This window comes from Scaptodrosophila lebanonensis, unplaced genomic scaffold, assembly GCF_003285725.1.
Source record: "Scaptodrosophila lebanonensis strain 11010-0011.00,11010-0021.00 unplaced genomic scaffold, SlebRS2 tig00000024-arrow-pilon, whole genome shotgun sequence".
Classification (NCBI taxonomy): Eukaryota; Metazoa; Arthropoda; class Insecta; order Diptera; family Drosophilidae; genus Scaptodrosophila; species Scaptodrosophila lebanonensis.
The window spans coordinates 195,866-209,217 of NW_022060538.1; the positions used below are offsets into that span (position 1 = coordinate 195,866).

Genomic DNA, 13,352 nt, shown 5'->3' on the forward strand with positions numbered 1-13,352 from the left:
AGCTTCACGACACTCCTGCTCTTACCATGGATTCCGTGGTGGGGGGCGCTGGAGCCCAAGTATATTTTCTGGGATATGTGCGCCCACGAACACGAACGAACGTCGAGTATGGTGGATCAGGAGACAGCCGGGAAGCCTTGTGGATGTCAGGATGACGAAATCTGGTCCTACTAACTACCATGTTATGCGCTGCAGCAAAGCTTATTAACCTCAGACCATTGCTCGTGGTGATGTCGTGGAGACGAAATCGGCCGACTGTTGCTCCAAAGACTCCATTTAGCCCAACCTTGGTATTGAAATCCCCAAGAAGGATTGAGCTGGGCAGCGGCCGTAGGCACGGTCGATGTTAAAAAATTCGGCAGTAATTCGGATCGTTGCCCGTCTCTCGATTATTGGCTGGAAGTGAGAAATGCGACGTCGTAACTGAGCGTTAACAACGAAGCCACAACCTCAAACCCACAAACTCATGCCGTTGCGGGTGGCAGCTGTAGTATATGTCACATTTGTTTTTCTTTATGCAGCCCTAGCCTATCGATCGCATTTCCTGGATAGCAGTAATATCAGCTTTAGATTTTTCGAGAGCATCCGATAGTTGTTGAGCGGCACCAGGTTTGTACAATGTACGTACATTCCAGGTGCATATTCTCAAATCATTACGTTTGCCATGGAGGTCAACTTTGGTTCGAATCCTATCCGAGGCTCCTCTTGCATCTTTCATTGAATAGGTGTTTTTATATGGGTGGATCTCAAGTCCTACGCCACAACCTTGATTACGGTTCTAGGGAACCCGCCGCGCACTTTAGTTTGCCACCCAACGGATGTTAAGTGGCAATCCAGGAGGAACCACATGGAGTTAGTGCGTCGACTTAGAGAGAGTATTGACAAGGATCATGTTGGCAAGTTGAATGCAGTCAGTCACTTTGCCTTGTATAATCAATCTCATCCCCCCTTATATTATTATTATAAATTATGAAATAGGAATATAGAATTAATATGAAAACATTAAAAAAGATATTTTCTTAAATTTAACCAACAAAATAATGTATTTAAAACCGGCTTGTTTTTTAGTTTATTTTGCCTTGGATTTAGCTTTTTTAGCTTTATTTTTTTTATTTTTTTTTTTTTTGGCAATCTAGTTTTTGCCTAAAAAATTATGGGAGCACTGACCACAATGGCATTTGTATGGAGCATCTATTGAATATAAGTCCGATAAAATTTATTACCAATCTGAATTTTGTAGGAATACCTCATGGTTCAATGTGCAGGGTAATAATAATTAATCGATACATGTGTATAGGAATACGTACAAATCGAAAAATATCCAACCCTACTGAAGCGTCAAACGCATATGATTTGGCGCCCATCGTGGAATGAGTTCTTGTGTATAAATTTGTGAAGGCAAAGTTGAAAACATGGATATTGACTTACCGTATATGGTGGAATATGCGAAAAGTGGACGCGCTTCTTGTAAAGGCTGTAAAAACAACATTCCTAAAGAATCGTTGCGGCTTGCAGCTTTAGTACAAGTAAGAAATTTGTTATAAAATTCGGTAATTTCACGCGAATTTTTACATACAACTTTTACCCTATATATGTATGTACATACATACATATGTATGTACATACTTTCGAAGACACATCTTGCTAATTTACTTTGTATATGCATACGCACATACATATGTATGTATGTACATACGCGGGTATGTCTTGCTGCTTGCAGTAATATGGCATTATAAAGTACTTATGTATGTACATATGATGAGTATGAGTGTACATAAATTCATACATTCATATGTAAGTATGTAAATTCTTGATACAATTTCATAAATAAAGTTATGTCCAGATATGTGGACCTATTTATTTGAATCTCAATTAATGACTGAAAGCTTAAATAAATTAATTCCTAAAGTGCTGTTGATTTACCGGCGGCGACGTCACCTACGCCCGTTGAATAATCAGAAGTGCGAAGTTCTGAATAATTCTTCCTTTGCGCGTGTGCAGGAAACTGCCGACGCTTGTTGCCTAATTAGTTCACTGTTCCAATCCTTTTTCTGGGGAGTTAGGGGAGTTCCGTCAATCATTTTATCTCTGACTAATAGTCAGCCGTAGTGTTTTCTGATTTCACAACAGAGTGAAATCTATACATAAATACATATGTATGTACTTATGTACTGCACATGCAGACACGTAGAGACACAAATGAACCCACACGCATAGTTGCAATTCTGTATGTAAAGTTTCAACAGCATACATTTACATCACTATCGTGACTGCGTGTTTATATGCGTCTATGTATGCAGCACAAAGTTGAACCAAAGCAGCAACAACAACAGCTGCGGGCAGCGCATGAGCAGCGATTTTATTTATAGCTATAACTTTCTTCAGAATTGACCTATCATGATGAAACTTGGCATACAGACACATAATCACTAACGCGATGTAGTTACCAACCAGGGAGATTCCCTGTTCCAAGTTTGGTAATTCTAGCTCTTGTACCTTCTGAGATCCTTGCGCTCATACAGACGGACGGACGGACATGGCTATATCGACTCGGCTTGTCACCCTGATCAATAATATATGTATATACTTTGTTGGGTCTGCCACGCCTCCTTCTGTGTGTTACATACATTCGCACGAAACTAGTATAGCCTTTTGCCCTTTGGGTACAGGCTATAATAAATATTTCAACATACATTTACATCAGAATCTTGTCTATGTGTGTTTATGTGCTTGTTCATACATACATATGTATGTATGTGTGCAGTACAAAATTAAGTCCAAGCAGTAACAATAACAGCTGCGGGCCGAGCTTGAGCAGAGATTACATTTAGGGCTGTACAAGTTATTTCACAGTTGAGCTCGTTGACTAGAATTCCTTTCTTGTTTTTGAGGTTATTTATTGGAAATCTAACATTTTAAATGTATTTAAATGTACCCCATAACTGCATCGCCGTCAAAGTTTCCCTTTAAGAAAAAGTGTGGAAAACCATCTGGACTATTTAATTGACGTTGGCCGTATTTTGGTTAGTTACAAGTGTGCAGTTTTCTACTTAATGGTCAAATTGTTATCAACTCTAAAGCTTCATACTTCTATAGTATGTATGGTTCTTACTTCTTTGATTTACTTCTTTTTGTTTTTAATCTGTTTAGTCGGCATTTCATGATGGAAAAGTGCCACAGTGGTATCATAAGGATTGCTTCTTTAAAAAGCAACGACCTGAAACTGTTGGTGATATTACAAACTATGAAAACATACGATTTGAAGATCAACAGGGATTAAAAGAGTTAATTGGTATGTGACTATGATTTGTTAAGGTATTTAATTGTAACTTATTTTTATTTAGAAAAACGAGAGAACGTTTCCGTGGACTCATCAAAGCGTAGAAAAGGTGATACTGGGGCCCATAAAGATTTTGGAATTGAATACGCCAAGTCCGGGCGCGCTGCATGTAGAGGTTGTGAACAAACAATATCTAAAAACGAAGTTCGCGTTAGAAAAACTGTCTATGATACTGAAGTTGGTATGAAATATGGCGGTCAGGCACTATGGCACCACTTGGATTGCTTTGCGCAAATGCGGTCGGAACTTGGCTGGTTTGATACTGGTGAAAACCTTCCAGGCTATGAAAGCTTAAAAGCGGAAGATAAATCTGCTATTAAAAAAGTTATTCCGTAAGTATCTTTTACAGTACTTTTGTAAGACCCGCATTTTCTATAACTTATGGTTTCAGTGTTATCAAGACGGAAAATGCTTCATACGCAAAAAAACCAAAACTAGAAGATACTAATACACCGAATTCAAAAGAAGAAACTAAAAAGTTTAAAAAACAGAATGAATATTTATTCAAAATTCGGGATGAGCTTAAAAATTGCATGTCGAAGCCCGATATATTGAAATTATTGGAGTCTAATGGACAGCAACCTATAGTTGGCGATTCTGAGCGACTTTTAGATCAAATAGCTGATCTGTTGGCTTTTGGTGCTATTGATCCGTGCCCTGTATGTAAAAGCACTCAATTTATTTTTCAAAAGTCAGGATACGTATGCAGTGGAAACCTATCAGAGTGGACAAAATGCTCGAACTTAATAGCAGAACCGAAGCGGACTGCTTGCAAAATTCCAAGCTCTCTGAAGGTTACTTATCCATTTTTGGGCTTCGTTAAAAAAAGAACAGAAACAAGGATTATCCACTTTATTCCCCCAAGTTGTACAACTATTGCCAAATCTGTGGCTCTTAAAAAAAATCCGGATGAAATTGATGGGTACGTAACTCATATGATTAGAATAAAGCATGCTAACACCCAGAAGTAGGCGCGGCAGGCTTTACTATACAGTCGACGGATTTGTATACACAACTAGTTGTTATTTCCCTGCTCTGCCAAGCAATTCTTTTCCTAAACAGTTTTTTTTTTTTCCTGATGCACCACACTCCCCCCCTGTTATTGATTTTCCATAACTCCCGTAATTCTTCGCATTTTTTGCTCAAATTTGGCAAATACTGGGTGCGTCATCTTTTATGTCGGTATGTAAACATTGAATATCTTTCAAAATAAACAACCGATTTCAAGTATGATATATTTTTATTTAATTTGGTCCTGTACAATTTCTTGAACTGAGGTTTTCAACACTGGTCTACTCAAGTCAATCGGTTCACTAATGACAAAGGGTTTTCAATATTTACATACCGACATAAAAGATGGCGCACCCTGTACTTCCAGTTAGTGATTATAAGTCCGTATACCAAGTTTCATTACGATAGGTTAATTATGCCCGCAACTGTTGTTACAAAATTTAATACTATATTCGTATTTTGTCTTTCAGTCCAAAAGTTAAGCGCGAAAAGCCCCCATTATATAACCTAAAATTTTCATATATTGGCATGAAAAATCGAGAGGTAGAATTAAAAAATCGAATTGGAAAACTAGGCGGTAAATGTGATACTAAAATAGTTGATAACACAGTTGCCGTTATTTCTACTAAAGCCGAAGTTGAAAAATGTAACCAGCGTATGGAAAAAGCTAAAGAACTTGGAATTCATGTTGTACCAATTGAATATCTAGACGCAGTGGAATCGGATGGAACTGGCGCAATAAATTACATTAATAGTATGACGCTTTGCGATTGGGGAACTGATCCTTCCTGTCGCATTCTTCAAGAAGAAACTAAATCATCGAAATTCAAAAGCATTTATACAAAATCCATACCGAAGTCAGTGACTCTAAAGGTAAAAGATGGATTGGCCGTTGATCCCGACAGTGGTTTAGACGAAATCGCACACGTTTTTGTTCGAGGAAAGGATAAATTTAATGTTGTGCTGGGATTAACAGATATACAACGAAACAAAAACTCTTTTTATAAGATACAACTTTTGGAAGCCGACAAGAAAAATAGGTATGTACATTTATAACAAGGGGAAATAGTTAATATTTTCTGAATAAGCTAGTTTATTATACACTGTACATGAAATGCACATACTCTGTACATGAAATGTACAAGAGTATATTAGGTTTGCGCAAGCTGAAAAATGTAACAGACAGAATGAGGCGTGGCAGACTCCACAAAGCATATGTATTTTTGATGTCTGTCTGTCCGTCCGTCCGTATGAACACCTACATCTCAGAGACTATAAGAGCTAGAGACACCAAATTTAGCACAAAGATGCCTGTGTACGCTGTGCAAGTTTGTTTTATTTTTTGGATTTGGATAATCACCTATATCTCGAAGACTATAAGACGTGGGGACACCCATCCATATCATATGTGAATAGGAAAATGTGTGTTTTGGAATTTCCCTCCCCCCCTCTTCACCGCAATCACAGATTTTTAAACTCCTGAATTTTTTGGATTTGTTCATTGAAGTTTGGAAAATCCTTCCAGTTTGTGAAGTCCGTATGCCAAGTTTCAATGTGATAGGCCGATTTAACAGGAAGTTAATCAGAATAATCTATATATATAAAACAGTTTGTCCTGACTGACTGATTGGTGATCAACGCACAGCCCAAACGGTAAAGGCTAGGAAGCTGAAATTTGGACTCAAGTATCCTATCATTACTAAGAAGGGATTTTCGAAAACTCGAGCTCCAAAGGGGGGTAAACAAGCTCCAACGTTTGTATGAAAAATCTACAGTTTTCATCTGATTAACTTTAAACTTAGTTTGTATACTCTCAGAACAATTCCAAGAAAAACTATATACTTGGTTTTTTGATATTTTTTTTTTGGGCCTAAAATATGGGAGTGTTCGTGTAAAAAAATGTTGGGGCACAAAAGCAAACCGCGTTAACAGCCCACACGGTAAAAGCTAGGATGCTGAAATTTGGGCTCAAGTATCCTATCATGGTGTAGATGCGCACTAAGAAGGGATTTTGGAAAATTCGAGCTCCAAAGGGGGGAAAACGAGCTCCAAAGTTTGTTTGAAAAATCCGCATTTTTTAGCCGATCGACATAAAACTTGGTTTCTGAAATCAATAAAAAGAATACAAAAAAAACAGCATACTCGGTTTTTTAAATTTTGTGTTGGAGCTTGAATTATTGGGGTTTTCTTGGGGAAGGAAACCGCGTCAACAGCCCACAGCCCAAACGGTAAGAGCTAGAAAGCTGAAATTTGGGGTCAAGTATCCTATCATAGTGTCAATGTGCATTAAGAAGGGATTTTGGAAAATTCAAGCTCCAAAGGGGGGAAATGTAGCTCCAAAGTTTGTTTGAAAAATCCCCATTTTTCAACCGATCGACTTAAAACTTGGTTTCTAAAATCAATTAAAGAATACAAACAAAACTGCATACATAGATTTTCGAAATTTGTGTTGGAGCTTGAATTATTGGGGTTTTAATATTTATTCACTATTTCAAATGAAAAGTTTGTGTTATAAATTTAGTCCGATCGATTTAAAATTTGGGTAATGTAATCTACGTAACTAAATCTACAACTTTGCATTCAAGGATTTTCAAAATATGCATTTTACAAAAGCAGGCAGAACAAACAATACAAAATATCAAACAGTTGGGGACAACTAAGTATACACACACACACATGCAAGCAGCTGTTCGTGTAGTTGCGTGCAAACGATTGAAATAGCCAAAGCAACATGTGAGACACTAATGTGTGAATGTCCATACATATGTGCACATCTATGTATGTACATATGTATCTACATATGTATGTATGTACATTCGTCTTGCACTGACAGAGCAAGAAATGTTAATTAATTTAAAATTATATAACATTTTTAAAAGTAATTTTTTTTTTGTTTAGTGCATTTGGCATTAGGGTTTTCATTAATAACTTTATGCAGCAACAACAAATATCAAATAGTTGGGGACATCACATACACACACTCACACACACAACAAGCAACAGTTCGTGTCTATGTGTGCGGTTCTCTACGTACGGTTGAAAAAGTAAAGAGAAACATACATATGTATGTATGTATGCCTGTGTATGAATATAGCATGTATGTACATTCGTATTAATGTATACATTGGGCAATCGAAAACAGTTGTTTGATTGTAAAAAAAATAATGCTCTAAAAACAACAACTACAAGTCATTGGCTCGCTCTTCTTCTTTCGTTTTGACCATTTAATGTTAATTGCAAAGGCAAAACGCCAAAACTTTACAGTTACCGTCGCTAGGCAACGACTGAGTAAGCGATAGTAAGGCAGAAACCGAATAACGGAGCTACGCATATTATGCTTCGCATTGCGGACAGATGTATGTATGTATATGATTTGTTCTTATTGATCTCAATAAATAATTAGATTTTATTATTTAAATATTCTGCTTATTGCATTCAAACTTCGATATTTTGATGGTGTCGGTGGCTTCAACTATCGAAAGTTTTACTCTAGCAAATTGAGATGAGAATTGTCAGTGCTTTTTGATCGTGGCTCATCGCTGCACGGCATTGACACGAGTGCCGTGTTTCATATTCCGAGCTTGTGCGTGGCCGTATTGGCTCAATATGGCACGAAAAGACTCAAATGTGAATTTAAAATTAGGATATACCCTTATAATTATTCCCCTTTTATGCACATAGTCCATCTTAAAACGTTGCGTTATCTCTATATATAAAACAGTTTGTCCTGACTAATTGGTGATCAACGCACAGCCCAAACGGTAAAAGATGAAATTTGGACTCAAGTGTCCTTTTGGAAAATTCTAGCTCCAAAGAGGGGAAAACGAGCTTTAAAAAATATTAGTTCATAGTCATGTTCGTTTAACGAAATAGTTTGGCAAGTACAAAAATGTAACGGACTACTGAACAATTTTTTGTCAAGAACAGAAAATGTTCATTAAAATACCTTAAATGCCTTCCTACTGGTAACTTATTAGGTGAAAACATATGGGTAGGTTATGCACACACAAAATAAATACAATTGGAAACATTATATTGAGCCGGGTTAAGACGGGCAATACCTGCTAGTACATTCATATGTATATTATGCCATGTTCCCGTTTTCTTAAATCGCAAAACTTTTTCGAATTTATCAGAAAGTATTTCATAATTGACTTAATGTTTGCAATTTGGGGAAACCGGAGTACGTCGAATGAATGTCATAAAAGCTCATTATTTTTATAGCTTGTACCCAAAGGGTAAAAGGCTATACTAGTTTTGTGCGAATGTACTTGTTTGTTACATACAGAAGGAGGCGTGGCAGACCCAACAAAGTATATATATTTTTGATCAGACTGACGAGTCGATATAGCTATGTCGGGCTGCCCGTCCGTCTGTATGAGCGCAAGGAGCTAAGAAGGTGCAAGACCTAGAATTACCAAACTTGGTATACAGGTTCCCCTGAGCCCTAGGCAGGTGAAGTTTATTTTTTTTTATTCTGATACACCCCCCACTCCCCCGCAATTCGTGTTTTTTTTTTTCATAACTCCCGTAATTCTTGGAATTTCGAACTGAAATGGTAACTACATCCCGTTAGTGATTATGTGTTTGTATGCCAAGTTTCATCATGATAGGTCAATTATGAAGAAAGTTATAGCCATAAATAAAATCGCTGCCCATGCTCTGCTTGTAGCTCTGCCCGCAGCTGTTGTTGTTGCTGCCTTGGTTCAACTTGGTGCTGCATAGATACACGCATATAAACACCCAGAGACACGATTCTGATGTAAATGTATGTTGTTTAAACTGTACATGAACATGATCCCACATTTGTATATATGTATTGAATAATTTGTATTTAATTTACTTAAATAATGTATTGCTCGACTTTAGCAATCCTTTTTTGTGTTTAGTTAATTAATTAAATTTTTTTTGAATTTTCTTTTTTTGTGGAGAGTCCAGGGTATTTTACTATCTGAATTGCTCGACTGTAGCGTTCTCTCTTGTTTATATTTTCTGTATGGCAGGTACGATATAGCCATGTCCGCGTCATTCTGTCACATTTTTGACTTATGCATGACGGGCAGACAGGGCTAGATCGACTCGTCATGCCATGCTGATCAAGAATATATATACTTTGTCTGTTAAACTCTGCCTGTTAAATTTTCAAACCTAAAAGGTATACAAACTCAATATGTATACTCTTATACATTTCATGTATAGAGTGAACAACAATCGAAAAAAACGACGTGCCCCGGCTTTAGCTTTTCCTTTTATTTTGTTTTTATTGGAGTTAGTACAGGGTATTTAAGAGGTGGGCCCGGTGGACTTTCGAATTTTTTTCTTACTTCTCAGTATGCTTTTGCTGTAAAACAAACATATTTATAAAAAAAAAATATTACAGGTACTGGGTTTTTCGGTCCTGGGGTCGTATTGGCACAACAATTGGAGGGTCCAAGGTTGAAGAATATGCCACTTTCGATGATGCATTTAATGTCTTCCGAGAAGTCTATGCTGATAAAACTGGAAACTCATTTGCTGATCGTGCCAATTTCATCAAAGTACCTGGTCGAATGTACCCGATCGATATTGAATATGAAGGCGATGTTCCGGTTAACAATGATGTTGAAACTCAAGTCCTATCCAAACTAGAACCGCCAGTGCAGAGTCTAATTAAGCTTATGTTTGATATAGACAATATGAAACGCACAATGAAGGAATTTCAAATTGATATGGAAAAAATGCCATTGGGAAAACTCAGCTTGAAACAAATTCAAAATGCCTACACAGTCCTTACTGAAATTTATCAACTTATTCAGTCATGTGGCAATGGTGCTCTATTTATTGATGCTACAAATCGATTTTTTACATTAATACCTCACAACTTTGGAGTGAGTGTTCCACCAGTGCTTGACACAGTTGAGCAAGTGGAAAACCTACGAAAAATGTTAGATTCGTTAGCAGAGATCGAATGCGCCTATAGTCTTATTAAGAGTGAAGATAAAAATGAAGATCTTAACCCACTTGATAAACACTACGACCAACTTAAAACCCAATTGAAACCACTTGATAAGGACACTGAAGAGTTTAAAATGCTTAAAATGTATGTAAGCAACACACATGCTGCAACCCATAGCTCGTATGATTTGGAGATAATCGATATATTTAAAGTTGTTCGCCAGGGAGAGTCTCGACGTTATAAACCGTTTAAGAAGCTACACAATCGTAAACTATTGTGGCATGGCTCTCGGCTTACGAATTTTGTAGGTATTTTATCACATGGCTTGAAAGTTGCACCTCCCGAAGCTCCCGTAACTGGATATATGTTTGGTAAGGGTATTTATTTTGCTGATATGGTTTCAAAGTCAGCGAACTATTGCTGCACCAGTCAACAGAACTCAACAGGCTTATTGTTATTATCTGAAGTAGCTCTAGGTGATATGATGGAATGCACAGCTGCAAAATATGTAACTAAATTGCCAAAGGGTAAGCATAGCTGCTTTGGCCGGGGTCGCACTATGCCCGATCCCACAGAGGCACACATTCGTAGTGACGGTGTTGAAATACCATTGGGAAAAGCTGTCACGGATAACACTTTAAAATCATCACTACTGTACAATGAATACATTGTATATGATGTTGCTCAGGTCAATGTTCAATATTTGTTTCGCATGGAATTTAAATACAAGTATTAATAAGGATGTGTTTTCAAAATTGAGTTGTAAGTTTGCAAAATTGAAATGTTTTTATATTCCTTAATTTATGTATTAGGTATAATTTCAAAAGAACATAAATTGATTAATTTGTAATTAAAACACTTTATAAAATGTTATTAGATATTAAACTGAAAAAGTATATCCTTTTTTTAAATCATAATAAAAAAATTAATAAAGAATATCTTATCACTGTTTCTGCTCTGTACATGAAATGGACAAGAGCATATTACGTTTGCAGGATGTGAAAAATATAACAGGCAGAAGGAGGTGTGGCAAACCCCCAAAGTATATATGTTCTTAACAAAAATGATTGCTGTAATTTCTAACCCCAAAGTAAATCGGAAAGATTGCTCCAACATTAAACCAAAGTCTGTAAACACCTCCCAAAGTTATCTTAACAAAACCCCCCCAGAAAATATGACCTTTATTTATACAGATGGGTCTCTCAGCTCTGCCCGTCTGTCTGTCTGTCGGTCCGTCCGTATGAACACCTGGATCTCAGAGACTATAAGAGATAGAGACAAATTTTGCACAAAGATGCCTTATGTGTATACGCTATACGAGTTTGTTTTATTTTTTTATTGCCCCCCCCCCCCCCCCCCAAAAAAAAAAAAAAAAAAACGGGGGTTTTCCCGATTTTCCATTCGTATTAGTCCAAGATGCCTATGTGAATGTGTATTTTGGAATTTCCCTCCCTCTCCCCAGCAAATCGTAATTCCCGTAATTCTTGGAATTTCGAACTCAAATTTGGGAAATACCCCCAGTTAGTTATTATGTGTCCGTATGCCACTATGATAGACCGATTTAAAAAGAAGTTATAGCCATAAATATATTTGCACGCTGCCCGCAGCTGTTGTTGACGCTGGTGCTTTGGTTGACTGCAAACGTGTTTACACAGACACGAATAGATGCGCATAGGCATTCATACACTCACATAGACGCAATTGCTATGTAAATGTGCAATTATACACCCTTTACATGAGTTCAAAATACAAGGTGCGTTCCAAAGTAAACAGGACTTTTTGAATCTAGTGCCCCCTGGTAGCCCTATCTATATGTCCACGGGTGCGTTAGAATCTGCTATCTTTATCGATTGTCCAGTGAGAATTTCATGACATTTCAAAGGTTTGTTCCGCACAAATTGACTGACGACCAAAAATTGCTCTCATCGATCGACGCTTGTGACCGATTATTTGACCAAAAATCACATTTCAACCATTAACCACTCGCCGTATTCACCTGATATGGCACCGTGCGACTTCTACCTTTTCGGAAAACTGCATTTGCCCATCAAATGAAAGCGTTATACAGGCGTAGAGGGCATTCAAAAGGGTTGCACCAGCATATTGGCGGGCATACCGGCCAACGAGCTAAAACACTCGTTCGACATGCTTTTGGACCGTGCAAAAAGCTGTATTGAAGCAGAAGGAGACTATTTTGAATAAAATAAATTGATTTTGCGGAAAAAACCATTTGTTTTTTTTTTTTAAAGTCCTGTTACTTTGGAACACACCTTGAATGTTTATGAGAGGTATGGAAAATAGATCAACATTTTTCTTTATAATTTTCTTTAATTATTGTAAACATATGTACAGAGTATTTCAAAGTCGGGACACCCACCGATACTATCGATATCGATATATCGAAGTTTGAATGCAATAAAGAGAATATCTAAATAATAACATCTGTGGAAACCAGGTATTTTAACTAATTATGTTTATTGAATAAAGTGCTGATACATTAGATGTACAGTGTGTGTTTGTAATGCAGCTGCTGGAACCAGACTGACCACGCGATGACCGCTAAAATACATCTCTGGGCACCAGCGCCTGTTTTCGTCGATGCGGTGCTGCCAGACCGGGTTGTGTCCGCTGAGACCGAGTCGCCACATCTATAGTACTCCTCCCTCAGTGACTTCGTCGGTAGGAGAAGGTAACGGGATATGCTCGATGTGGCTGTGAAGGCGACATTGCTGGTGACAACATTGAGTGCGATGCATCCAGGTCTGGTGCTGGACAAGATGGCGTAGCTTCGTCATTTGTGGGGTCGAGGTTAGCGAGGAATGCAGGCTTGAGTAGGTCGACCGAAATTGCTTTGTCTGCACCGTTTATGTTAATGACGTAGACCTTGTCATCAATGCGGCGGACAATTTTGTATGGGCCGGTGTATGGTTGCTCGAGAGGCTTCTTGACAGACGCCACCAGTTTGAAAACGTGAGTAGATGTTTTCAATTCTTTTGAGCAGAATATTTGTGGTCTGTTGTGATGCGCTGTTTGAGTTGACCTCACTGCACAGATTAGCTGGCGAAA

At 37.7% G+C, this 13,352-nt stretch overlaps 1 protein-coding gene across 1 annotated transcript; it reads left to right on the top strand.

Annotated features, from left to right (window-relative positions):
* Positions 1 to 1,367: 1,367 nt before the first annotated feature.
* On the top strand, positions 1,368 to 11,222 carry LOC115621741 (poly [ADP-ribose] polymerase). The gene is made up of 6 exons (XM_030515473.1): positions 1,368 to 1,526; positions 3,151 to 3,292; positions 3,345 to 3,672; positions 3,732 to 4,262; positions 4,822 to 5,391; positions 9,732 to 11,222. Exons 1-6 carry the CDS (start codon positions 1,413 to 1,415, stop codon positions 11,020 to 11,022), a joined length of 2,976 nt encoding a protein of 991 aa, XP_030371333.1. The 5' UTR covers positions 1,368 to 1,412; the 3' UTR covers positions 11,023 to 11,222.
* The last annotated feature ends 2,130 nt before the right edge of the window (positions 11,223 to 13,352 follow it).